We start from the raw sequence: 27,354 nt of genomic DNA, 5'->3' as shown, positions 1-27,354 counted from the left end.
CGAAACACCCATATATTTTTTCACATTCTCATTAGGCTCTTCCCAGGTTTTATAACTAGAGCTTATTTTTGAAATTCTGATGCGACGTTGCCACGTTATTCCAATTTTTTCTTGAATTTTTGGCAATGGAGGGTTCACAAGAAAAATCGCCATTGGGTTATTTTTAGAGTTCGTGATACAATATTTTGTGGAGGGATAAATAAAGGTTCATGCTTTGTTGTAGTATCAATTAAAGCAACTTTCAATGTACAGAGTGTTTATAAAAAAATTCTAAAACTGCTCAATTTTCAAATATCGATATTTCAGCTTTTTCACATAGAACTCCCTGTATTTTATTACTATATCTTACTCTATTTTGTGTTCTCGTTCTTGCAATATGGCGATGTATCTCTTAAAAAAGTAAAACTAACAACTTTAAACATCTACAGAAAATACTTAATTTTTGGCGTTTCTAAATTTTTGATTTTTCAAATTTTCGATAATCGATTTTTTGATTTTTCGACTTTTCAATTTTTTGATTTTCCGATTTCTCGATTCTCAATTTTTCGACTTGTCAAGTTTTCGATATTTCCGATTTTTTTATATTTTGATTTTTCGATCTCATTTTTCGATTCTTCTGTTTTTCAATATTTTAATTTTTTGAATTTTTAAATTTTAGATTTTCGACTATGTTGATGTTTCGATTTCTCGATGCTTTAATTTTCCGATTTTTAAAATTTTTTATTTCCTGATTTTTCAATTTGTCGTTTATTTTTTGGTTTAAATGTTAATTTTAGTCAAAATAACAAACAACGGGGCATTAAAAAAACAAACAAAAAGGCGAATAAACGCGACAAAATCGATTAAAAAAAGGTGACAAATAAAGGACAATAAGAGGGATCAACAAAAAAAAAACCTATAATGGACGGGTAAAAAATGCCTTTAAAAAAACAAAATAAATGCTGAAAAAGGGCAGAGAAAGAGTGAAAAAAGAGAAACAAAAAAAAAACGAAAAACAGGGAAAAAGTGCGATAAAAAAACCTCAAAACTCGAAAATTTTCAAAAAAATTGAAAACAGGTTCAAAAGAAAGGCGAAAAAACAAACACAAAAGGCACAAAAAACATCACAAAAAAATTGCTAAATGAAAGGTTAAAAAAAATATGGGGAAAAGACAGAAAAAAGTAAAAAAAAAAATCTCGAAAAAAGCCAAAAAAGGGTAAAAAATGGTCAAAAAATGGGAACAAATTGTCAAAAAATGCGGAAAAAAGGACATGAAGAAGATAAAAAATGGGGAGGGAGCGGCTAAAAGGTCACATACAGCAATAAAAACATACAAAAACGGCAACAAAAATGGGGGAAAATGTCAAAATAAAGCGGGGGAAAAAATACGAAAAAAATGCCAATAAAGAAAGACGGAGGAAAAAAGACGGAAAAAGCCAGAAAAAGGTGCAAAAACGCCATAAAAAAGGACAATAAAAGAAAAAGAACAACAAGTGGACAACAAAAAAACGACAAAGGGCGAAATAAATGCGGAAAAAGGGCAGAAAATGGGTGAATAAAGGGAAAAAAGGGACAACAAAAAAGACGATAAAAAAGGGACAACAAAAAAGACGATAAAAAAGGGACAACGGCAAAATTCATCACAAAACAAAACCAAAGAATGCGAATGAAACAAGGAACAAAAAATATGAAAAACGCGAAAACAAAAGGGCTAAAAAATTGCCAAAAAAAAGGCGAAATAAAGGTTTAAAAAAAAGAAATCAAACAAAGACAAGGAAAAGGCGAAAAAAGCGTCATAAAAAAACAGCAAGAAAACAACAAAAGTCAAACATGAGACAAAAAAGGCCTAAAGAAAAAAACAATAGAAAAAACTAAATAAAGAAGGCGTAACAAAAAAAACATTCGAAAAAAAATGCGAAAAAAGGACGATAAAAAAACACAAAATAAAGATGAAAAAAAGATTAAAAATCGTGGGAAAACATACAAAAAAAGTTAAAAAAAAACACTTAAAACGTGAAATAAAAACGGGAAAAAAGGCGGAAATGGTTTAAGAAAAAGACAGAAAGGGACTAAAAAATTGGCAAAAAAGACGAAAAAAGAATGTGAGGACAAACTGCAAAAAAGCAGGAAAAGGTGAAAAAAAGACAAAAACGCCACAACTAGGAGAAACAAAAAAATCATAGGAATAAGCAAAAAGAAAAGAAAAAAAGAAAAAAGAGAGAAAAACGGTAAAAAAAGAAGGTACAAAAAGCATCATAATCAGGGCAAAAAAAAACAAAAAAGACGGGGGAAAGCGGGAAAATAAGGCAAGTGGAATAAAAAAGGCTAAAAAAAATTACAAACAATGCGAAAAATGAAAAAATGCAGGAAAAATTCATCACAAAAAAAAAACAAAAATGCGAATGAAATAAGGAACAAAAAACATGAAAAAAGCGAAAACAAAAGGGCTAAAAATTGCCAAAAAAGGCGAAATAAAGGTTTAATAAAAATAGGAAAGCAAAAATAAGACAAGGAAAAGGCGAAAAAAGCGTCTCAAAAAAAGAGCAACAAAACAAACAAAAAAAAGTCAAATAAGGCTTAAAGAAAAAAAGAACGATAAAAAAACACACAAAAGTGGAAGAAAAAAGGCGAAAAAGAGATAAAAGAATCGACAAACAACGACATAAAACGAGAAATAAAGGCAGAAAATAAGGTAAAAAAACACAAAAAGGTAAAAAGAGTAAAAAAAAGATTAAAAATGGTGGGAAAACATACAAAAAAAGTTCAACAAAAAAAAAACACTTAAAACGTGAAATAAAACGGAAAAAAGGCGGAAATGGTTTAAGAAAAAGACAGAAAGGGACTAAAAAATTGGCAAAAAAACGAAAAAAGAATGTGGGGACAAAATGCAAAAAAGCAGGAAAAGATGAAAAAAAGACAAAAACGCCACAACCAGGAGAAACAAAAAAATCATAAAAAGAAGCAAAAAGAAAAGAAAAAAAGAAAAAAGAGAGAAAAACGGTGAAAAAAGAAGGTACAAAAAGCATCATAATCAGGACAAAACAAAAAACAAAAAAGACGGCGAAAAGCGGGAAAATAAGGCAAGTGGAATAAATAAAAAAAGCTAAAAAAATTACAAACAAGGCGAAAAATGAAAAATTGCAGGAAAAATTCATCACATAAAAAAACAAAAATGCGAATGAAATAAGGAACAAAAAACATGAAAAAAGCGAAAACAAAAGGGCTAAAAATTGCCAAAAAATGCGAAATAAAGGTTTAAAAAAAAAGAGGAAAGCAAAAATAAGACAAGGAAAAGGCGAAAAAAGCGTCACAAAAACAGAGCAACAAAACAAACAAAAAAAGTCAAACAAGGCTTAAAGAAAAAAAAGACGATAAAAAAACACACAAAAGTGGAAGAAGAAAGGCGAAAAAGAGATAAAAGAATGGACAAAGAACGACATAAAACGAGAAATAAAGGCAGGAAATAAGGTAAAAAAACACAAAAAGGTAAAAAGTGTAAAAAAAATGCGGGAAAAGATTAAAAATGGTGGGAAAACATACAAAAAAAGTTCAACAAAAAAAAAAAAAATTAAAACGTGAAATAAAAACGGGAAAAAAGGCGGAAATGGTTTAAGAAAAAGACAGAAAGGGACCAAAAAATTTGCACAAAAGACGAAAAAAGAATATGGGGACAAAATGCAAAAAAACAGGAAAAGGTGGAAAAAAAAGACAAAAAACGCCACAACCAGGAGAAACAAAAAAATCACAGAAAGAAGCAAAAAAAAAATAAAAAAAAAATAGAGAAAAACGGTGAAAAAAAAGGTACAAAAAGCATCATAATCAGGGCAAAAAAACAAAAAAGACGGGGGAAAGCGGGAAAATATGGCAAAAAAGTGCAAAAAAGGGCTAAAAAAATTGCAAAGAATGCGAAAAATCAAAAATGCAGGAAAAAATGCATGAAAAAGACGAACAAAAAGGACGAAAGAAAAAACACAAAAAAAAGCGTCACAAAAAAGACGACCAAAAAGGGCAAAAAAACACAAAAATGCAAAAAAGGTGGAAAAAAGCCAAAAAAGGTCTGGAAAAAAGGGACAAAAGGCAAATTATATCACAAAAAAAAAACAAAAGAATTCCGAATGAAACAAGGAACAAAAAAAAACATAAAAAAAATGGGACAAAACGACATTTGAATTTCTCGATTTTTCGATTTTGGGCTACGTCTATTTCTTAATTTTTCGACTTCTTGATTTCTTGAATTCTCGATCTTTTGATTTTTGAGTGTTTCAATTTTTCGATTTTAAACATTTTTAATATGTATTTCGATTTTTCAAATTTCGGTTTTTAAATTTTTCGGTTTTTTTAAGTTTAATTAAATGTTTCAGTTTCGAATATTTCGATTTGGGCTATTTCGAATTCTCAATTTTTCGATTTTTCGACTTCTCGACTTCCTATGTCCTCTATAAAATGTTCTTATTGCTCATTTTGTTATAAAATAATAATGTCAAAGGAATAAATCTTTTAATGTTTTTGAGTATAGTCCTTCCTGTATATTAGATACCTATATTAGTAATTTAGTTAACAACAAGGTCAGCAGATCTACTTTTATAAAATTTTTTAACAAACTGTTTTATTGTTTACAAGATGAAAATTTTTTTGGTGGAAAATTAAGAACAATCAAAAATACTTTTAGCACTAATATATATTTAAAAATTAATAAATACCTGTACAATTACATATTTGAAAGTATGAATTATTTTTCTTCTTCATTTTTAAATGACTAACCGCTGCGTGCAACTGACCCTTGCCCCCACTTAGACCGACCTTGTCAAAATTAAGCATTTATGAACTACCTTTCTAATATTTTTTAGTAATTTCATTATAAAAAAAATTGTAAACCCTGGCGTTTTGCAGTTTGCAGAACACGATCGATTTTATAAGAATTATAACTTTGAAACTTACGACACTAAAAATAATATGCACAGCAATCCAATTAAAATTCAGAAGACGTATAAAACTTATTTGAAATTATTTCCACGAAATATTAATTTTTCGTACATGAGAAACTATGGAACGAAACGCACGTGACTTGAAAAAACTAAACAAAAAAAAATGCGATTTTCGTGTATTTTACGCTCGAGTGTTTAATTAAACCACGCTTGCGTTACATGCGCTAACAGATTCTTGTGCAACAGACCTACAATAAGACGTCTGAGAATTCAACTATTTCACCTGAATATAATGATTTCACGATGATAAATCAAATGTCTACAAACTCTACCGAAAATTATTCTTGACTTTTACAGTTGTTTTTTTAAAAAGTACAGGGTGTCCCACTATTTACAATTTCTCCTATGACCTAGCGAATTTATAGTCGTGCTTTCCCAAATACTATCGTCACGCTCTTAAAAAATTAATTCCAAATGATGATTGTAATATTTATCGGGCGCACCCACCTATTGTGTCGTTTACGACTAATGGTAAACGTCGGCTTCAAATTAAATTTGTCCTAACAACACTCAACTGAATGCACCTCAAGTACCCACCAACCTTATCTAAATCTTCTTCAAACCGACTAAAAACGCCCACAAGTACCCCGATAACAATCATTACCAATTCATTTTCCATAAACACAAATCCGATAACGTGACAATCGCAAAGTTCACTCCACCGTCACGGAACCAACAACCGACAACACACCAGCCGTGCAGAATCAAGCGTGAACGTGTATGGTCTTTCGTCGAGACTAATTTGCTAACCATCATACCATTATTCCAATTGGAGAGGACTTCGCTCTGCTTCTCCCAGTCTTGTATGTTGACGGCCCGTCCGCCCCGCACCCTGGGCCTTCCTTTCACGTGCTGCATCCTCTGGTGAGCGGCGCGCCGCCACCTTCAAGCATCTCGCATTCCGCACCACGACTCGCACGACCTCCTCGACCAGCACTGCCTCCGTTCTGTCAGTTCGTTAGCTCGGCGTCGGGACGGACGTCGCTTTTGGACGCGATCCAACACTTCAGTCACACTTTAACGTCCGCACTGACGGAGTCGGAAACGTTCGAACGGTGAAGTTGCCTTTCGAGGCGTAATTATCCGATTTTTATGCGCCGCCGTTGGTTGTTGCTTCATGCCTCTGAGCAAATTTAATTGTTTCTTCGGCGTCACGTACGGCTGAATATTCATGTGAGGGAATGACGGTGTTATCGGTGGCAGATAAAGAGATAAGGATGAGAGGTGCAGCGAAACGCTATGTACAACGATGCACAAGCATAAAGACATTACGTAACACGTAACCGTAATAGCAATATGAGGGGCGAGCGAAGCTCGCGACTCGGCACGAAACTCCTCCCCTACACTTATTTACACAAAAACAATTTATGCTCTGTTATTTCAAGCAGATTTTGTTTAATAAATACCGACTCCGCTTTAACTAGACTTTGTTGAATTTTATTGTTGGACCTAACCTCAACTTAAGGTGAACAACACACGCTGCTCTAATTTATTCGTTCAAATATTTTCAGAACATAAAACCCGCATGTGAATTTCACATGGGATTGTTTTAAAAACAATGCAATCTCATTTAAACAAACTAAATTAAACATAATTTGACTTGTATGAGGATTAAGTTTCACAAGGGTATTATTTGGTAGTCGGTGTTATGAAATATTTAAAACTCCTCTTTGTATTATTTAAGTTTGTTTAATTGATGAACAAATTAAAATTTTACGCTGCAATTCGTCAAATTGTTTGAAAGCGAGTGAATTTTATAATATTTTTTATAAGGACGGCGCATATGAGAAAAATAAAGAAAATCGGATGTAGGTATTTATAGGACGCCGTTTATAACTCTAGAAAATGCAAACTATTTTTGTCTATTCGTTAAGACAGGTGGATGGCCGAAAACAAAAAAGAAAAATCATTTTCTACGACCTCTAGAGTGGAAGTCTGATAAGAGATTAGTGACACAAATTATAAATATAAACGCGTTGTTCAAACAACGAGGTTATCAAAAAATTTGCACAAAAACCGAAAATTAAACTACGTCAACAATAAATTATAGTAAGGTGTTTACTTTCTGCATATTATATCATACATTCTTTGCATAAATTATCTGCTCGATGAATTCAAAACCCGATTTCCACAGACCTGGATTTCCAAGCATCTTTATTTGCCTGATTTTGTTCAACGGACATTATTTCGGTCATTAATAGTCAAACTTAACGACAAATTGAATGATGACGTCAAAAGAATTATAGCTGCCGTCTTCCTATTTTTTAAAAAATTAAGTAAAAACCCAAGCGTTTTTTCGTTATCTATAAACTATTTTTTATGGCACGCATCCGTTTTTTTAAATTTATTTATCACCGTTATCACTGTATCGAGTCAAAACATTGGAATTTCTAGGGAATATGACACAAACTTGTTTACCCCACATAGTACACTAAAACTTTTATAAAAGAAAAATATGAATGGATTGATAAATCCAAGAAAAAGTTGCAAAACAGAGTCATAGAATATTGTTTTTCCCAAAAATCTAGTGTCTAAGGTAAAAACCGAACATGAAAATTCGAAAAATTGTAAAATTGAAAAATAAAAAAAAGAAATATTTAAAATATCTAGAAATTTTAAAAATCAAAATATTTAAGGACGAAAAACTGAAAAATTAAAAAAACTGAATGTTCCAATATTGCGTTTTTTCGATTCTTCGGTTTTTGAAATTTTTCAATTTTCATCAACAAAAAGAAGAAATTTACTCGAACTGAAATTTTGAAGTTTTAAAATAGGAAAATTAAAAATTTGAAAAATCGAGTAATTGAAAAAGTGAAAAAACGAAAAATTGAATTACCTAGACAGTTTACAGATTTTTCATTTTAATATTTTCAACCTATTTTTGGATTTTTCAATTTTTGAATTTTAAATTTTTCGGGAAATTTTTTAATTTCGCGACAAAAAGAACAAATTAATTCAACCTGCACTTTTGAAAAAAAATAAAATTGGAAAATGGAAAAATTAAATAGTTGAAAATTCGAGAAAGTGAAAAATTCAAAAAATACAAGGTAAATAAACATATCTAGAAACTGAAAATTCGAAAAATTGTAAAACTGAATTTAATAAAAAACGAAAAATTTAAAAGTTCTAGAAATTTTAAAAATCAACAAATTTAGGAACGAAAAACTTAAAAATAAAAAACCTGTGTTCCAATCTTTCGTTTTATTCGATTTTTAGGTTTTTGAAATTGCTCAATTGGACCGATTTTCGGTTTTAAAAATTTATTCAACCTGAAGTTTTGAAGAATTTTCAAATCGAAGGATTGAAAATTCGAGAAAGTGAAAAATTCAAAAACACGAGAAATAAAATATCTTGAAACTGAAAATTCGAAAAATTGTAAAACTGAAAAATAAAAAAAAGCAAAATTTAAAATATCTAGAAATTTTAAAAATCAAAAGATTGAAGGACGAAAAACTGAAAAATTAAAGAAACTGAATGTTCCAATCTTGCGTTTTTTCGATTCTTAGGTTTTTGAAATTTTTCCATTTTTATTTCAACAAAAAGAAATTTACTCGAACTGAAATTATGAAGTTTCAAAATAGGAAAATTAAAAATTTGAAAAATCGAGTAACTGAAAATGTGAAAAGACGAAAAATTAAAATATCTCGAAATTTTGTCCATTTTTCAATTTTTGGATTTTAAATTTTTCAGTTTTAATTTTTTAATTTCTCGACAAAAAGAACAAATTTATTCAACCTGAAATTTTGAAGAATTTTAAAATTGAAGGATTGAAAATTCGAGTAAGTGGAAAATTCAAAAAACACGTGAAATAAAATATCTGGAAACTGAAATTTCGAAAAATCGGAAAATCGGAAAACAAAAAAACGAAAAATTTAAAATATTAAGAAATTTTAGAAATCCAAAAATTCAAGGCCGAAAAATTGAAAAAATAAAAAAAAACTGAATGTTTCGTTTTTTTACAATTTTTAGGTTTTCAAATTTTTCGATTTGCCCGTTTTTCAGTTTTAATTTCAACAAAAAGAAGAAATGTATGTTATTTATTAGATTTTTCAATTTTTGGATTTTAAATGTTTCGGCTTTTTTTTAATTTCTCGACAAAAAGAACAAATTTATTCAACCTGAAATTTTGAAAAATTTTAAAATTGGAAAATTGAAAAATTATAAGCTTAAAAGTTCGAAAAAGTAAAAAATTCAAAAAACAGGAGAAATAAAATATCTGGAAACTGAAATTTCGAAAAATCGTAAAATTGAAAAATAAAAAACCGAAATATTTAAAATATCTAGAAATTTTAAAAAGCAAAAAATTAAATGAGGAAAAACTGAAAAATTAAAAAAAAACTGAATGTTCCAATCTTTCATTTTTTTCAATTTTTTGGTTTTCAAAATTTTCGATTTGCCCGTTTTTCAGTTTTAATTTCAATAAAATGAAGAAATTTATTCGAACTGAAACCTTGAAGTTTAAAAATCGGAAAATTAAATTAAATTTGAAAAATCAAGTCACAGAAAAAGAGAAAAAACTAAAAATTAAAATATCTAGAAATTTTACAAATTTTTTAATTTTTAATTTTTTCAACCGATTTTTAGATTTTTGGATTTTAAACTTTTCGGTTTAATTTTTCAATTTGTCGACTAAAAGAACAAATTTTTTAACCTGAAATTTTGAAAAATTTTTAAATTGGAAAATTGAAAAACTAAAGGGTTGAAAATTCGAGAACCATGAAAAATTCAAAAAACACGAAAAATAAAATATCTAGAAACTGAAAATTCGAAACATCGTAAAATTGAAAAATTAAAAAACGAAAAATTTAAAAAACTGAATGCTCCAATCTTTGGTTTTTTCGATTCTTAGATTTTTGAAATTTTTCAATTTTTATTTCAACAAAAAGAAGAAATTTACTCGAACTGAAATTTTGAAGTTCTAAAATAGGAAAATTAAAAATTTGAAAAATCGTACCTGAAAATGTGAAAAGACGAAAAATTAAAATATCTAGAAATTTTGTAGATTTTTCAATTTTTGGATACTAAATTTTTCAACTTCAATTTTTTAATTTCTCTGGACAAAAAGAACAAATTTATTCAACCTGATATTTTGAAGAATTTTTAAATTGAAGGATTGAAAATTCGAGAAAGTGGAAAATTCAAAAAACACGACAAATAAAATATCTGGAAAATGAAAATTCGAAAAATCAGAAAATAAAAAAAAACAAAAATTTAAAATATTTAGAAATTTTAAAAATCCAAAAATTGAAGAACGAAAAACTGAGAAATTAAAAAACAAAGAATGTTTCAATTTTCCGTTTTTCGATTCTTAGGTTTTTGAATTTTTCGATATTAATTTCAACAAAAAGAAGAAATTTATTCGAACTGAAATTTTGAAATTTTAAAACCGGAAAATTAAAATTTTGAAAAATCGAGTAACTGAAAAAGTGAAAAAACGAAAAATTAAAATGCCTTGAAATTTTATACATTTTTCACATTTTTAATTTTTTCAACCGATTTTTTGATTTTTCGATATTTGTATTTTAAATTTTTGCGGCTTTATTTTTTTAATTTCTCGACAAAAAGAACAAATGTATTCGACCTGAAATTTTGAAAAATTTTCAGTTTGGAAAATTGAAAAATTAAAGTGTTGAATATTCCAGAAAGTGAAAAATTCGAAAAACACCAGAAATAAAATATCTAGAAATTGAAAAATCGAAAAATTGTAAAATTGAAAAATAATAAAACCAAAAATTTTTGTAATTTTTCAAATTTTCAGCTTTAATTTTTTAATTTCTCGACAAAAAGAACAAATTTATTCAACCTAAAATATTGCAAAAATTTTAAAATTGGAAAACTGAAAAATGAAAGGGTTAAAAATTCGAGAAAGTGAAAAATTGAAAAATAATAATACCAAAAATTTAAAATATCTAGAAATTTTAAAAATCAAAAAATTGGAGGACGAAAAACTGAAAAAAAAAACTGAATGATTTAATCTTTCGTTTTTTCGATTCTTAGGTTTTTGAAATTTTTCGATTTTAATTTCAACAAAAAGAAGAAATTTATTCTAACTGAAATTTTGTAGATTTTTCAATTTTTCAACTTTAATTTTTTAATTTCTCAACAAAAAGAACAAATTTATTCAACATGAAATTTTATCATTGGAAAATTGAAAAACGAAAGGGTGAAAAAGTGAAAAATTCAAAAACCACCAGAAATAAAGTATCTAAAAACTGAAAATTCGAAAAGTTGAATGATAAAAAAAAACAAAAATTTAAAACATTACGAATTTTAAAAATAAAAAAATTGAAGAATGAAAAATTAAAAAATAAAAAAAACCGAATGTTTCTGTCTTTCGTTTTTTCGATTTTTAGGCTTTTGAAAATTTTCGATTTTAATTTCAACAAAAAGAAGAAATTTATTCGAAGCTTTAAAATCGAAAAATTAAAAATTTGAAAAATCGAGTAACTGAAAAAGTGAAAAAACGAAATTAAATTAAAATATCTAGAAATTTTGTAGATTTTCCAATTTTTAATTATTTTAGCCGATTTTTAGATTTTTCAATTTTTGGATTTAAAATTTTTCGGCTTCAATTTTTTAATTTCTCGACAAAAAGAACAAATTTATTAAATCTGAAATTTTGATAAATTTTAGAATTGAAAAATTGAAATATTAACGGGTTGGAAATTCTAGAAAGTGAAAAATTCAAAAAAACACGAGAAGTAAAATATCTGGAAACTGAAAATTCGAAAAATTGTAAATTGAAAAATAATCTTTCGTTTTTTTGGATTTTTATGTTGTAAAATTTTTCGATTTGCCCGTTTTTCGGTTTTAATATCAACAAGAGAAGAAACTTTGAAGTTTTAAAATCGGAAAATTAAAAATTTGGAAAATTTAAGAAATGAAAATGTGAAAAATTCAAAAGTTAAAAATTCTAGAAACTGAAAAGATGAAAAAATGACTAATTAAAATAACTAGCAATTGAAAAAAATTACGTTTTTCAGTTTCACAGTTTTGCAACGTATCGATTTTTATATTTTTCCGATTATAAATTTTTGAATTTTAATTTTTTATTTTCTCGATTTTTAATTTTTTAATTTTTCAACATAAACTAAATTTATTCGAAATGAAATTCCGAAAAATTGAAAATTCGCAAAATTTTAAATTGCAAATTAAAAAATTGTAGAAGTAAAAATTGGAAAATTGAAACACGAAAAGAACGAAAAATTTTGATACTGAAAAATCGAAAATCAAAAGTTGAAAAATCGAAAAATTGAAACATGTATTAAACAATTTGAAATTGAAAATTTGAAAAATTCCAAAGTTAAAAATTCGAGAAATTGAAAAAATGAAAAAACGAAAAATTAAAACCGCTTGAAATTGAAAAAAATAGCGTTTTTGTACATTTTTGAATTTTAACGTTTTATTTTTTTTTTTTTTAATTTAGCAACATAAACTAAATTTATTCAACATAAAAAATTGAAAAATCGAAAAACTAAAATATAGAAAAGGAGACCTACTATTTCGTGCTCTACACGTCATGACACATCCAAAAAACATGAAACTAGCCACTCGTCGAAAGAACCCCGTTACAATACTTCCTCGGGAAGTAAAAACAAAGGAAAGTCGCCGTTTATTTACGTTTCACAGCTGGTAGATTATGAAAGTGTTTCCCGTTTCCGTCTGTCTGCTGGTAGTTAAAGTTTTTTGAAAATAATTTTTGCGCCATTACAAAAAATTAAATTAGTAATCCACACATCGATATCTCCACAAGCAAGCACGAAATTGCCCGTAAAACAAAATCCAGCACACCCACGCCCACTTTCGGAAATCCACAGTTCTGCATTCGATTTTTTTATTTCGTGTACAATACGTTCGGTCAACAAATAACCGGATTTTGACTTATGCTCTTATAAATTTAGTTAAGACAACAAGATCAAGAGCCCAGATAACAATAAAGTTTCCAGAACATGCAACAAACAAATACACAGTCAAGTGCAACAACGTATAACACTTCGTCCACAGTGCACGATAATTGATTTAACAGCCGATAAGCATGTGATTAACATGAAATTTAACGTCATGGTGCAATTTAGTGTCTACAGTTTTTTTCGCTCGAACAATATCTTCCCTCGGTTACGCCTCGTCAAAAAAAAAAAAAAATCGTGCGAAATTCGCCTCATTTTTCATCGTTTGTTAGTGATCTATATTTGAACGCACGATTTAAGGGATTACAAGTCGAATTACAACAAATCTATCAAAGTAAGTTCGACGGAATTTAACGCGAGGAGTATATTTATAGCATCGATTATAAAAGCTGCACATCCTCCTAAGAATCAATGTTTACATAACGGCTTCGTTTAACATCAAACATCCACGTCAAAATCTCTGAATTAAATTAATCTAACGGAGAACATTGTCTGTATTGAAAACACACGATTGCCTGCTTTGTGAACGCTGCTTATAAGTGGAAAAAAAGCTTTACACTCTTAATTAATTGATTAATTAACGGTTGTTTGAGTTCTTTCACACTTCGAAGTGTCTGCGATTTTTTTAATGTTGTGTGTTAAAAAAGATCAAAACTTAGATAAACGTCAACAGACACCCAAGATATGAATTTAATGCGTTTAATGCCCGATATATTTCATTGTCAAGGAACGTCGATAATTATAAATTTATTATCGCCGCACCGACTTTCAACACGAAATTCTTCCAAATTGACACTATTATACTTACGCCAATAAACAAAGATAAAGCTATATAAATCAATGAAACCATAATAGTGCCTCCTTTCGTGATAAAGTTGACCATAAAAAAAAATCTATGTATTGTAATAACTAATAATAAAGCACCAAATTGAAAAAAAATTATAGGTGACTGCATGCAACATGCATGTGAATGAAGAAATCCTACCAGTAAGAGTTGCTTGATCCCGCGAAGCAGCAGCATCTACCTGTAGCGGGCGCTGGGCGCCACTCGTGTCTTCCGGGGCTGCCAGCTTGGATAATCAACACAGTTCACTAATCCTGGAAAAACAGTCACTTTGAAAAACCGAACGTAATGAAACGTTATCGTTGTACTAACAAATCGTTCCGCAAATAAACATAAGAGTACCTAGAGCAGGTACAGCGAATTCGCGCGGATACATTAGGCAACGTGACAAAATTACAAACGTTGTAGAACTTACCGACGAAAAAAAAAATTACGTGAGTGGTTCGTGGTCGCGCACTTAGTCCTACTAAGTCACATCGTGTTTGAAAATCGAGAAAGCACTAGTCTTAACACCGCCAAATATGGTTTTCGTCTATCAGCTATTATAGCTCGTTGTCTATAATATACTCGATAAACCCCTTATCTCGAGCATTAGCTGCAGCTCACAATGGAAGGTTCCTTCTACATTGGTTTCTGCACGTACTACTTAGAAAGTTTAAATTCGGGTCGTACTGTATACATTTTGGGGCGATTTTTCAAACCGGGTCACTCCAATACTCCCCGACTGACTCATCTAGTTCAAAACAATTTTGTTAGATTTATTGTCGCAGACTGGCTAATTGAAAGAAAATATACCAGACGTTATAGAAATAGCAAATTCACACAAACATTTGACAATAAAATATAAATAAACACCCTTTTGTGTACGAAACTATGACGAATATTTATTGTAAAAATTGTTACACCAGCTTTATCTAGATGTCGTATACTTGTTTCACAATCCTGGACAAAATAAACGCATTATGCCACATGTACGACGCACCAAATTAAAGTGGGATTTATAAACTTGCTTGTTAATAACGTTTGGTCAACAAAATATAAGCCCCGCCCACCCGCCCTATCTCAATTGTGACGATTTTTTTTATCGTCGAGACCCAAAGGAGCGTAATTTAACTGCAAAATTGTTATTACTTTTCTACAAGAAATTACCAAGTAATTCATGTTTTTGAGTTTCGAGTTATTAAAAAAATTCCACGTATATAAAGAAAAAATTAAAGCCTTTTTGTTTTAATATACGTAGCCATCTTTTCACAACATGAAACTTAAAACATGTTTAAAATGGAAAATTTGTATAAAGAAATATGGATTTTACAATTAGGTCGTGTCCCATAATTGCAAAATCAATATTTCCTTGCCAAAATGTACCATTTTAACTGAAAAGATAGCTACGTATATTAAGAAAAAACGGCAAAATTTAAGCCCCGCCCACCCACCCTATCTCAATACTGATGATTTTTTCTATTCATTGTCAGACCGAGGGGCGGACTGTAATTGCAAAATCCATATTTCCTTCCAAAAATTTACCATCTTAAATGTGTTTCAAATATCTAAGAATAAAAACAATCATCACAATTGAGATAGGGTGGGCGGGCGGTTTAATAAATTGACTTTTTTTCTTTATATAGATAGTATTCTTTGAACAACCCAATACTCAAAAACATGTTTTTAATTTCGTGTAAAGAAATACGTATTTTGCAGTTAAGCTTCGCCCCCTTGGTTCACGGCGAATAAAAAAAATCATCACAACTGAGATGGGGCGGGTGGGCGGGCTTACATTTTGCCTTTTTGTTTTAATATGTGTAGACTTCTTTTCACAACATGAAACTGAAAACATGTTTAAAATAGAAAATTTGTATAGGGAGATAATGATTTCGCGATCAAGCTCCGCCCCATAATTCCAAAAGCAATATTTCCTCCCAAAACAGTACCATTTTAACTATGTTTTAAGTTTCTTGTTGTGAAAAGATGGCTACGTATATTAAGAAAAAAAAAAGGGAAAATATGAGCCCCGCCCACCCGCCCTATCTCAATTCTGATGATTTTTTTTATTCGTCGTTAAGCCGAGGGGCGGAGCTTAATTGCAAAATCCGATTTTTTTTCTACGAGAAATTATCAGGTGAAATATGTTCTTAAGTAATCGTGTTATAGGTGTAAAGAAAACTAATTGTATTAATAAAAAAGGAAAACCAAAAGAGAAGCCCCACCCATCCATCTTCTCAATCCTGATGAATTTTTCATTCGTTGTCAGAACGAGGGGCGGAGCGGAGCGTAATTGCAAAATCCATATTTCCTTACAAAAATTTACCACTTTAAACGTGTTTTAAATTTCTAAGAAGAAAAAAATCATCACAATCGAGATGGGGTGGGTGGGCGGGGTTTATATTTTGGCATTTTTTCTTAACATACTTGGTATTCTCTGAACAATCCGATACTCAAAAACATGTTTTTAATTTCGTGTAAAGAAATACGTATTTTGCAGTTAAGCTATGCCCCCTTGGTTCACGGCGAATAAAAAAAAATCATCACAATTGAGACAGGGCGGGTGGGCGGGGTTACATTTTGCCTCTCTGTTTTAATATGTGTAGACTTCTTTTCACAACATGAAATTTAAAACATATCTAAAATGGTAAATTTGTATAGGAAAATATCGATTTTGCAATTACGATTTTAAACATATTTTCAGTTTCTTCTTATGGAGAAAAGCAATATATATTAAGAAGAAAAAAATACAAAACATAAGCCCCACCCACCCACCCTATCCCAATTGTGACGCTTTTTCATTGTTCATCGTTAGTCAAGGGGGACGGAGCTTAATTGCAAAAACCGTATTTCCTTACAAAAATTTACCATCTTAAAGGTGTTTCAAATATCTAAGAATAAAAAAAATCATCACGATTGAGATAGGGTGGGTGGGCGGGGTTTATATTTTGTCTTTTTTTTCTTAACATACATAGTATTCGTTGAACAACCCGATACTCAAAAACATGTTTTTAATTTCGTGTAAAGAAATACGTATTTTGCAGTTAAGCTCCGCCCCCTTGGTTCATGGCGAATAAAAAGATCATCACAATTGAGACAGGGCGGGTGGGCGGGCTTACATTTTGCCTTTTTTTCTTAATATGTGTAACTTCTTTTCACAACATGAAATTTAAAACATGTCTAAAATGGTAAATTTGTATAGGGAAATATCGATTTTGGAATTACCATTTTAAACATATTTTCAGTTTCTTTTTATGAAGAAAAAACAATATATATTAAGAAGACAAAAAATTCGAAACATAAGCCCCACCCACCCACCCTATCCCAATTGTGACGCTTTTTCTTTGTTCGTCGTTAGTCAAGAGGGGTGGAGCTTAATTGCAAAATCCGTATTTCTCTACAAGAATTAGCATGTGAAACATATTCTTCAGTGATAATAATAATAATAATAACTTTATTGAGTACTATAATTAAAAAAAAATACAAGTAAACAAAAATAAATAAACAAGGCATACTCAAAAGGGGAAAAAAACAGATTCAGTATTACATACAAGTTGTAAAATATGAAAGAGGAACATAATTTTTTATAGATAGTATTAAAGGTACAGACTTTAAAAAAGATTTAAATTTAATTTTAATTATGATGGTGTTGCTTGGAGAAAACTACATATATGTGTTAAGTAAAAAAAAAGAGAAACAAAGGATAAGCCCCACCCATCCGTCTGGATCTCAATCGTGATGAGTTTCCCATTGATTGTCAGGCTGAGGGGCGGAGCGTAATTACAAAATCCTTATTTTCGGTTTTAAACACGTTTCAAGTTTCCTGTTGCGAAGAGAACACTACGAATATTAAGAAAAAAGGCAAAACATAAGCCCCGCCCACCCGCCCGATCTCAATTGCAATGATTTTTTTTTAGTCGTCGAGAGCCAAAGGAGCGGAATTTAAATGCAAAATTGTTATTTCTCTATAAAAAATTATCATGTAAAACATGTTTTTGAGTATCTTGTTATTAAAAAAATACTATGCATATTAAGAAAAAATTAAAGCCAAAGATGAAGTCCCACCAATATCTGCCCTGATCTAAATTTATAGTGATGAAGTTTTCAATTCGTTGGTAGACCTACGGGCGGAGCCTAATTGCAAAATCTATTTTCTTACAAAAATTTACCATTTCAAACGAGTTTTCAGTTTCTAAAAATAAAAAAAATCGTCACAAATGAGTTGGGGGTGGGGTTGGGGGTTAATATTTACGCTTTTTTTTCCTAATATACATAGTATTCGTTGAAAAACACGACACTCAAAAAGATGTTTTTGATTTCTTGTAAAGAAATAAGTATTTTGCAGTTAAGCTCCGCCCCCTTGGTTTACGACCAATAAAAAAAAATCATCACAATTGAGATAGGGTGGGTGGGCGGGCTTACATTTTGCCTTTTTGTTTTAATATGTGTAGACTTCTTTTTTCACAACATGAAACTTAAAACATGTTAATTGAAAATTTATATAAGGAAATATCGATTTTGCAATTACCATTTTAACCATGTTTTAAGTTTCTTGTTGTGAATAGATAGCCATGTATGTTAATAAAAAAAAGGCAAAATATAAGCCCCGCCCACCCACGCTATCGCAATTCTGATGATTTTTTTTTATTCGTTGTAAGCCGAGGGGCAGAGTTTAATTGTAAAATCCATATTTTCTTAGAAAAATTTATCATGTTAAACCTGTTTTAAGTTTCTAAAAATAGAAAAAATCATCGCAATTGAGATGGGGTGGGTGGGCGGGGTTAATATTTTTCCTTTTTTTTAGTATACACAGTATCCTTTGAACAACACGATACTCAAAAACATGTTTTTAATTTCTTGTAAAGAAATAAGAATTTTGCAGTTAAGCTCCGTCCCCTTGGTAAACGGCGAATAAAAAAAATCATTACAATTTAAATAGGGCGGGTGGGCGGGCTTACATTTTGCCTTTTGTTTTTTGTGTAAAATTTTTTTCACAACATGAAACTTAAAACATGTTAATTGAAAATTTATATAAGGAAATATCGACTTTGCAGTTACCATTTTAACCATGTTTTAGTTTCTTGTTGTGAATAGATAGCTATGTATGTTAATAAAAAAAAAGGCAAAATATAAGCCCCGCCCACCCACCCTATCGCAATTCTGATGATTTTTTTTTATTAGTCGTACGCCGAGGGGCGGAGCTTCATTATTTTTCTGCGAGAAATTACCATGTGAAATATGTTCTTAAGTAATCGTGTTACACAAAGAAAACTAAATGTATTAATTAAAAAAGAAAACCAAAAAAAAGGCCCACCCACCCGTGTCGATCTCAATCATGATGTAATTTTCATTCGTTGTCAGACCTAAGGGCGGAGCGTAATTGCAAAATCGATATTTCCCTACACAAATTTACGATTTTAAACATGTTTTAAGTTTCTTGTTCTGAAAACATGACCACATATTAAGAAAAAAGGGCAAAATGTAAGCCCTTGTAATTATAATAACTAATCTGTTTTTGAGACAAATAGCAATAAATCTTGTTGATTTACGGCTTGAAACCAAATACTATTGAAATGTCATTTTCCTAGAAGGGACTAAAGTATCGACCAAATTCAAACCCCTTACAAAAGAAAAGGTACTAAGTCCTTTCCAGGTAAATAGCTGGATCCTGTTCAGGTAAGAACACAAATTTCTACAAATCGTGAAGGCTATTCTCTGCGACAAAAAAAAACATAGTTAGAATAGCTTAGTAAGACATTTTACAATAATTAATGTAAATAAGGCATACTAAGTGTGTACTTTCTGTTTTGTACTTCCGGAACGAATGCTAAAGCAAGGTCATTTTGACTAATGTTGAAGTTTATGCAGGTTTCTCATTTATGTCTGTTTATTGTAGATAATCTCCCAAACTATCGCCAATTACTTTTTAATTTTAAGCACTTAGATTGTCGTCAACCCCTCCAAAAGTTGATGACGTCGTCTCGAGGCTTTCTGTATTCAGCATAAGTATTTTTATTTAAAAGTAGCGGATATATATATATAATTACAAACACTAATTGCTACAAGATCGAGGACGAGCCGTCTGCCGAGGCCACATTTTTCCGAGAATATTCTAATCCCAACCGACAGATATTTAAGGCCTGATTCTCGAAGAACAAAAGTCAATATTTTGGGACGCCCAAGGACAAAGATAGACACCAAAATAGAGCTCCAGTATGCCAGTGTCTCTATTGGGGTTAGTGAATCATAGTAACCTTGCTATACATGATTCAGTAACCCTAGTTCGTGATAAATCTTGATAACTCTTGATACGGCTTCTGCCAAGTGTTGGCCAGGTTATGGACAAAACAATGACTACTTTTTAGCCGCAATAACGATAAACTTATCAGTACCCTAACCAAAACCCCGCTATTATAAATAGAAATTAGAAATTATACATTATGTAGCCGAATATTAACGGCAAAAATTGTGCAAGTGCTACTTTCTTACGACTATATTATTACAACAGAATTGAAAGTATCTTCAATAGAATTCACCCAACAAAAAATTTTAGCAATGTGGTGACAAGAGAGACTTTTGCAAGGATGTTAATTTAAACATGGTGACTCATTCGGGCAAAATTAATCCGACTAAATTGAACCCCGCATGTCACACTATTTCCACCCAAGCCACTTCCGCCGAGAGCCCCCCATTTTAGCAAAAATTGGCAAATTTAACTTACGTTTTGACATTTCACATTTCGAAGGCCAGAGTTTTGGGAATTCATACACTAACGAAAAATCAATACAGAGTGTCCGTGGAGATAACACTTAATCACTAGGTTTACTCGACGCTAAATGAACGTACTTTAATTTACATTTTATTTTAAAACAGCACTGGACGTTTTTTCGACATGATCACCGTCTGTGGCCCACCTTTGACATCTGTCGTCTGTCAAAAAACGAACGACGGGTGGAGCCATCTGCGACACACTCACAAAGCGGGTCTCCCTCATGGAACGTATGTCGACATTGGTTTGTCGTTATGTAACCAACAATTATTTTGGTTTTTTTTGGTAAATATAGACACTCAAACGGGCCTAAGTTTGCAATCTGTCACTAAAGAGTGTTCTAGATGTCGAAAAAAGCCCGATTTTCGGGTCACGTTTTTTTTTTAATGATCGCAGTGTGGCCAACCTAAATATCGAAAAAAATATTTCAAAAACGATCAGTTATTTTTCATAACTGGGTCACGTCGGGTTGAATATCGCTCTAGTGCGATATTGCGGCTTGTCTCGTTATTATATAGACTAAGATCGGGATTATTTTGGCATCTGCGTGTGCCACAAACCCCATAAAATAAACAATTTAATTTGCACTAATTTTGCAAAAAAACGCACAATTTGTTGCCAAGGTTTGAGCGATTTTTCGAGCCAATCCAGTAAATCTTAATCCGACTCAAATCCAACAGGGAAACTTCTTTTTCTTGGTTGGCCAAAAGAAGTAGACATATATTGATTAAAATTAAAAGGTAGTTTATTTTTATGTCTGAGATGGTCTTCCTACCTAGTAATTCTGTCATCATTATTCGATAAGATTTCGTAAAAGCAGTGCTTGGGGTGTTTCTAGAAATGGCATTAGCCGATGATCAACAATTTTGTCTTAGATGGAATAATTTTCAAGCGAATATTACGTCCCAGTTCGAAGCTTTACGTGACGATGAAGATTTCACCGACGTTACGATCGCCTGCGAAGGACAAAGGATGCAGGCACACAAAGTCGTCCTGTCGGCATGCAGCCCTTTTTTTAAGGAATTGTTTAAAGTGAGTCCACTATTGTTGTTGTGTATTGATTTCAGGGCGTTATGATTGGCAAGTTTGGCTGCATTGATTATCATATGATTTAAATTTCGCGCGACGATATTAAAAAAGAACATGATTTTAATAAGTGAAATTGTATTTGTTTAAAATAATTAAAATTAGTAGTGTTAAAATTAATAATGTTGCTGGTACATGTATACAGTTGGGTATAATTGGCTGCCTATGTTAAATCGTGTAAATTTAAAATATCTGTGTGTTCAGAGTTGGCTTTAATTTCGTGATAATTACAGGCGAATCCTTGTTCGCACCCCATCATTTTCATGCGGGACGTGGAAGCTAAACACATAGTAGCACTAATGGAATTCATGTACGCCGGCGAGGTGAACGTGGCTCAAGCTCACCTGTCGGCGTTCCTCAAAACGGCCGAGTCGCTAAAAATCCGAGGACTAACTGACACTTCAGCCGAAAGCGATAATCACAAAGAGGAAGACACCCTATATCTAAATCCGCAACCATCGAAACACTTATCAGCCACCACTAAACACAAACTAATGAAACCGCAAATATCGTCTTCTAGTACTGTAACTTCTAGTCAGGATGTGTCCACGAACATTTCTAGTCCACCCCCTAAAAGACAGTGTAAGTCGGAATCGGAAGTCTCTAGGATAAGACAAATCAAGGACGAGTCCATGAACCTCAACCCGTTCGCGCTCCAAAACGACAACAGAAATCAAAGCGAGACTAACAAGAACTTAGTGCAGCCTAAAATGGAGCTTCCGGATTATTTAAGCGATGACGACGGTCGCGACGACAACATTTCCAATTTTTACCCGCCGGGTGACGTCACGGAGCTGCCAGGTGAGTCGCTTGCGGGTGCTTCTCGAGCTCACCTTACGTTTCAGGAGGCATGGAGATCATCCCCCAGGTGACTAACTTCACGGTGAAAGACGGCAACCACGACGCCGCTTCTCAAGGTACGTCGGTTTGAAAACAAGGCGGAGAAGCGGACTCAGCTCGATTGCAGTGGAGCTGCGCCCCCTTCTCGGCTATTCCGAAGTGACCGGGGTCCAGCTTGTCGTGCTTGCAACGATTTGATTGATAAATTGGTTTGTTGCAGGCGGCGACACTCGAAAGCTGCATTCGCTGGACCCCAGGCCATGTGAGGAATGTGGACGAGTATACAGCAACTTATCAAATTTAAGACAACACATGAAACTAATTCATTATCCGACTTACGTGCAGTGTCCGATTTGCAAAAAGCCGTTTAAAACTGATCTTTATCTGCGCAGACACATAATGAGTTCGCACGAAGGCGCGAACAGAAATTATCCGAAAAGTAATGGAGCAGCTGATAGGAATATCGTTATACATAATATTAAGGGCACGAGCTTTAGTAGTAGTGGTAGCGTCGACATCAAATACGAACTTCAGAGTGCTTCGTAAAGCGGGCTGTAGCTTTATTTTAGAGGAAACGTCAAACAAATGCACTTGTTATATCAAATACTGGAGTTAAGTTCACGAAACTCGACAAGACACAGGAAGTATTGACAGATAAACACTCGCCAGACCTTGTCGAGCCTCGGGACACCCCGATCTTAGAACTTTTTTATTTTCAGTCGACTTTATTATTAACACTAAATATAAATGTACATTGTATAGTACAGTGGATAGTTATCCACTCCCACTCTATGCAATATTACAGTTTCCTATTATACAAATAAGTATAAAATTGCGATATTTTCATTATATTCTTTACAAACTATGATAACTATTTGATGAGTTAAGGCATGTATGAATTTTGTGCGTCTACAATGTGAATAAATCTCCTATTATAAACCCATTGATATCTACAATACCCACCATGAATACCAAACTAACAACTTCTAGGGTCTTTAAAACTTCGCAGACGACGGTCTCCCGACCACTGGCTTCCCTTCGAATTGCACCCTCAAGACGACTCCCCGGGAGACTCTTCCGACCTTACAATGAGAATGAGAGACAAAGGAGAAAGGAGAAATAGACTGGTAAAGCACCCCCAAACCCCAAACTTTTCCATAATCATCCCAATGTAGATAAAACTAGGCGAAGGAATCGAAATATACGAGGATCAGCTAAGAAGCGTGAAATGGAACGACTACCGAAAACTGACTCGAGGTCTTGCCACAATATTATTTAGTCCCGCGGAGTTGGCTACTTGTTCGGTGACTGGGCAACGATGGAGTCGCGCTGGAAGTGGCGAAAGACCCGTGAAACCGGCGTTAGATAGGTCTAAAGTCCAAGCGATCATTTGTAAGTACTTCGTAAAAAACGACGTGTTCTGAGTAGGCTCTTTTAGCTTACGTGGCCACGAGATTTCCGATGGTCGAAATTAGCCGAATCAAGCAAGTACTGGCTTATAAATGTAAAGAAAATTCCACCGCTTTTAAAATGAAGGCGGTCCGCTACTATGAGTGAGTACGTTATCTAGTATATAGCGTTTCTAACTTAGTTGTTTCAGAGATCAGCATTCGAAGTGAACGCTTATTATAGTTCACGTTTTATAGACTAGAACGATGTGTCAAAATGATTTACATGTATTTTTATTTGTCTTGTTTATTATTGTTAGAATTTTGTTTGTTTTTTAATTTTCTTAAATAAAATGGATAACGTTGGTGTTGTGTTATTGCCATACCAGGAAATAAATAAAATTGGGTAAGAACCCACGACGTGATTAATAGCGCCTTTCTCATCTCTAAAAATTTTAATAAGATATCACATTGACATGTTGGCAATGAAGACCATTAGTCGCCCATCCATGGGATCGTCAGGGTGTGGTATATCTTCTCTTGACAGTCCAAAATGGATCTACTTATTGTTATGTTAATCAGATGGCAATGAAATAACTAATTATGTTCTGGTCAGACCAAGAGTCTGTTTTGTTTTACCAGTGTTGAGATGGTATCTGGTCGGGCGGTAGCTAAGTGATTTTTTCTTACTTTGATTTCGCTTGATTAATGGTTCACGTTAATGATATGTAATCGATGCTACTTGAGATAACCGCCTTTCCAATACCAATAATTGTTCATTGTTCATTTGCATGATAATGATGCTTCTTTGTGATATAGCCACGCTGGGTACAGTTAAGCGCAGTTGGTGTTCCATGTGTTAAAAGCGATTAGGTATCGGTTTAGTCAACGGCGTTTGCTCTAATTAATGCCGAGGGTCGCCGGGTTGTTATGAGGAATGTGGAGCAAGACGAGCCGAAAGAAGAGGTTTCAGCGCTTACGATATAGTTTTCGGGCGAATACGCGTCAGACGTGGTTCTATAGTTTTTTCAAAAAATATTAACGGACAAATTGTATTAGTTTTTGCGAAAATATCGTAATAAAAATTCTTTATATAGTAAACACCACTGTATTTGATTGATTATGCTGTTTGGTGATTCTTTGTGGTGTATAGTTGGTTGCATATAATAATGACACCTAAACATACTAAATTTAAATTGAATGTGACTTCTCGCTTTCAACACGTAATTTAAATGTTATCTCACTGTTTTGTTTGATTTTTGGCTATCAATAGAATTCATCTAAAACTATTTGCATGCCAAATATGGAATGTAAATTATCATCATATTATAGAATATTTGGCGATGAAGTTGGGTCTAGTTAAATTGATCTTGATCATACGAAAACATGAATAAATTAAAAAAAAAATAGTAAACTGCATTTGAATGTAGAGATTTTTTGTATAATAGTTACACATGTTTTGAACGCCTGTTCTGATCTTTTAGATCTATATGATTAATATTGTGTTGCCTCCAATTAAGGGAGGTATTATAGAAGAGGAATTCACGGGGCTCCGAAGAAGTTCTTTTTCAAAAACAAGACAACACAATTACGAGATTCTTTCTAAACATTTTTTTAACTACTTCAAAAACTAAACACAAGGAGTTCCCGAGATTCTTTCAAAATTGGTACTTCAAGATCAAGACCCACAAAGGGTCGCCGAGATTTTTTCAACTTACTTCAAAAGATGATCCAAAAGGGGTCCCCGAGATTCTTTCAAACCACTTCAAAAACCAGACACAATGAGTTCTCGAGATTCTTTCAACTACTTCAAAAACAAAACATAAAGGGTCCCCGAGATTGTTTCAAACTACTTCAAAAACAAAACCCAAAGGATCCCCGAAATTCTTTCAAATTACTTCAAAAACAGGACCCAAAAGGGGTCCCCTAGATTCTTTCATACTACTTCAAAAACAAGACATAAAGGAACTTCGAGATTTTTTCAACCATTTCAAAAACAAAACACAAGGGGTCACCGATATTTTTTCAAATTACTTCAAAAACGAGACCCATAAGGGGTCCCCGGGATTCTTTGAGACTACCCCGAAAACAGAACATACGGAGTCCCCGGGATTCTTTCAGCTTGGTTAAAAAACTGGATCTACGGGGGTCCCCTAAATTTTTTCAAACTACTTCCTCAAGATTTTTTCAAATTACTTCAAAAACTAAACACAAGGGATCCCGTGATTCTTTCAAAATCCTTCAAAAATAAGACCCACAAGAGATTCTCGAGATTCTTTCAAATTACTTCAAAATCAAGATATAAGGAGCCCCCGAGATTCTTTCAAACTACTTCAAAAACCAGACACAAGGAGCCTCCGAGATTCTTTCAAGTTACTTCAAAAACAAGACCCATCATCGACCCCCGAGTTTCTTTCAAAATACTTCAAAAACAAAACACAAGAGACCCCCGAGATTCTTTGAAACTACTTTAAAAACCAGACACAATGAGTCCCTGAGATCCTTTCAACCTATTTCAAAAACAAGACACAAGGAGCCCCCGAGATTCTTTCAAATTACTTCAAAAACAAGACCCACAGGGGATCCCAGAGTTTCTTTCAAACCACTTCAAAGACAAATTACAAGGGGTCCTTTCGATTTTTTCAAATTAATTAAAAAAATAAACACAAAAGGTCTCCGAGATTCTTTCAAAATACTTCAAAAATAAGACTCTCAAGGGGTCCCCAAAATTCATTACAATTACTTTAAAAAACAGGACTCATAGGCAGTCCCTGAGATTCTTTCAAACTACTTCAAAAACATGACACAAGGGGCTCTCGAGGTTCTTTCAATCTACTTCAAGAACCAGACACAATGAGTCCCCGGGATTCTTTCAAACTACTTCAAAAATAAGACCTTTAAGGGGTCTCCAAAATTCATTCAAATTACTTCAAAAACATGACACAAGGGGCCCTCTAGATTCTTTCAAACTAGGTACTTCAAGAACCAGACACAATGAGTCCCCGAGATTCTTTCAAACTACTTCAAAAATAAGACCCACAGGAGATCCCCAAGATTCTTTCAAAATACTTCAAAAACAAGACCCACAGGGGGTCCCCGAGATTCTTTCAAACTACTTCAAAAACAAAGCACAAGGTGCCGCCGAGATTCTTTCAAACTACTATCTCTATAATCTTCGATTTTTCGATTTTTCGAATTCTCAATGTCTCGAATTCCCAATTTCGTAATTTCCTCATTTTTTGTCTCGATTTTTCAGTTTTTTAATTTTTTTTTCTCGATTTCTCAATTTTTCAAATTCTCAATGTTTCGATTTTGAATTTTTTTGGTTTTTCACTTTTTCGATTTTCAATTCTTAAAATTCTCGGTTTCCAATTTTTCGAAATTCAGTGTTTCGAATTCTCAAATTTTTTGATTTCTCGAATTCTCAAATTTTTTGATTTTTCGAATTCTCAAATTTTTTGAAATTTCAAATTCTCGATTTCTCGGACTTTCGATTTTTCGAATTTTCAATTCATTGATTGTTCGATTTTTCGAATTCTCATTGTCTAGATTTCCGAATTTTTTAGTTTACCCAAT

At 32.3% G+C, this 27,354-nt stretch overlaps 2 protein-coding genes across 10 annotated transcripts in view; one reads left to right on the top strand and one right to left on the bottom strand.

Annotated features, from left to right (window-relative positions):
* The window catches only part of Milt (milton), a 32,565-nt gene extending 26,400 nt beyond the window's left edge, over window positions 1–6,165 (bottom strand). For 2 of the 3 annotated variants that reach the window (XM_064065846.1, XM_064065847.1), the window contains exon 1: window positions 5,724–6,165. In XM_064065846.1, the coding sequence (XP_063921916.1) occupies window positions 5,724–5,823 (100 nt within the window). In that variant the 5' untranslated portion in view covers window positions 5,824–6,165. The remainder of the gene's footprint in view (window positions 1–5,723) is intronic. The other variant, XM_064065845.1, reaches the window with a different exon arrangement.
* The window catches only part of LOC135136516 (broad-complex core protein isoforms 1/2/3/4/5-like), a 33,402-nt gene extending 9,258 nt beyond the window's left edge, over window positions 1–24,144 (top strand). For 3 of the 7 annotated variants that reach the window (XM_064065853.1, XM_064065851.1, XM_064065852.1), the window contains 7 exons: window positions 21,303–21,496; window positions 21,784–22,351; window positions 22,396–22,467; window positions 23,381–23,517; window positions 23,566–23,782; window positions 23,829–23,943; window positions 23,991–24,144. In XM_064065853.1, the coding sequence (XP_063921923.1) occupies window positions 21,303–21,496; window positions 21,784–22,351; window positions 22,396–22,467; window positions 23,381–23,517; window positions 23,566–23,782; window positions 23,829–23,943; window positions 23,991–24,009 (1,322 nt within the window). In that variant the 3' untranslated portion in view covers window positions 24,010–24,144. The other 4 variants (XM_064065855.1, XM_064065854.1, XM_064065857.1 and 1 more) reach the window with 4 other exon arrangements.
* The last annotated feature ends 3,210 nt before the right edge of the window (window positions 24,145–27,354 follow it).

This window comes from Zophobas morio, unplaced genomic scaffold (assembly GCF_036711695.1).
Source record: "Zophobas morio isolate AGI-343-1 ecotype UQ-CSIRO unplaced genomic scaffold, CSIRO_AGI_Zmor_V1 ptg000026l, whole genome shotgun sequence".
Classification (NCBI taxonomy): Eukaryota; Metazoa; Arthropoda; class Insecta; order Coleoptera; family Tenebrionidae; genus Zophobas; species Zophobas morio.
The sequence above is the reverse complement of the archived record's forward strand: the minus strand, read 5'-3'. Positions and strand labels throughout refer to the sequence as shown.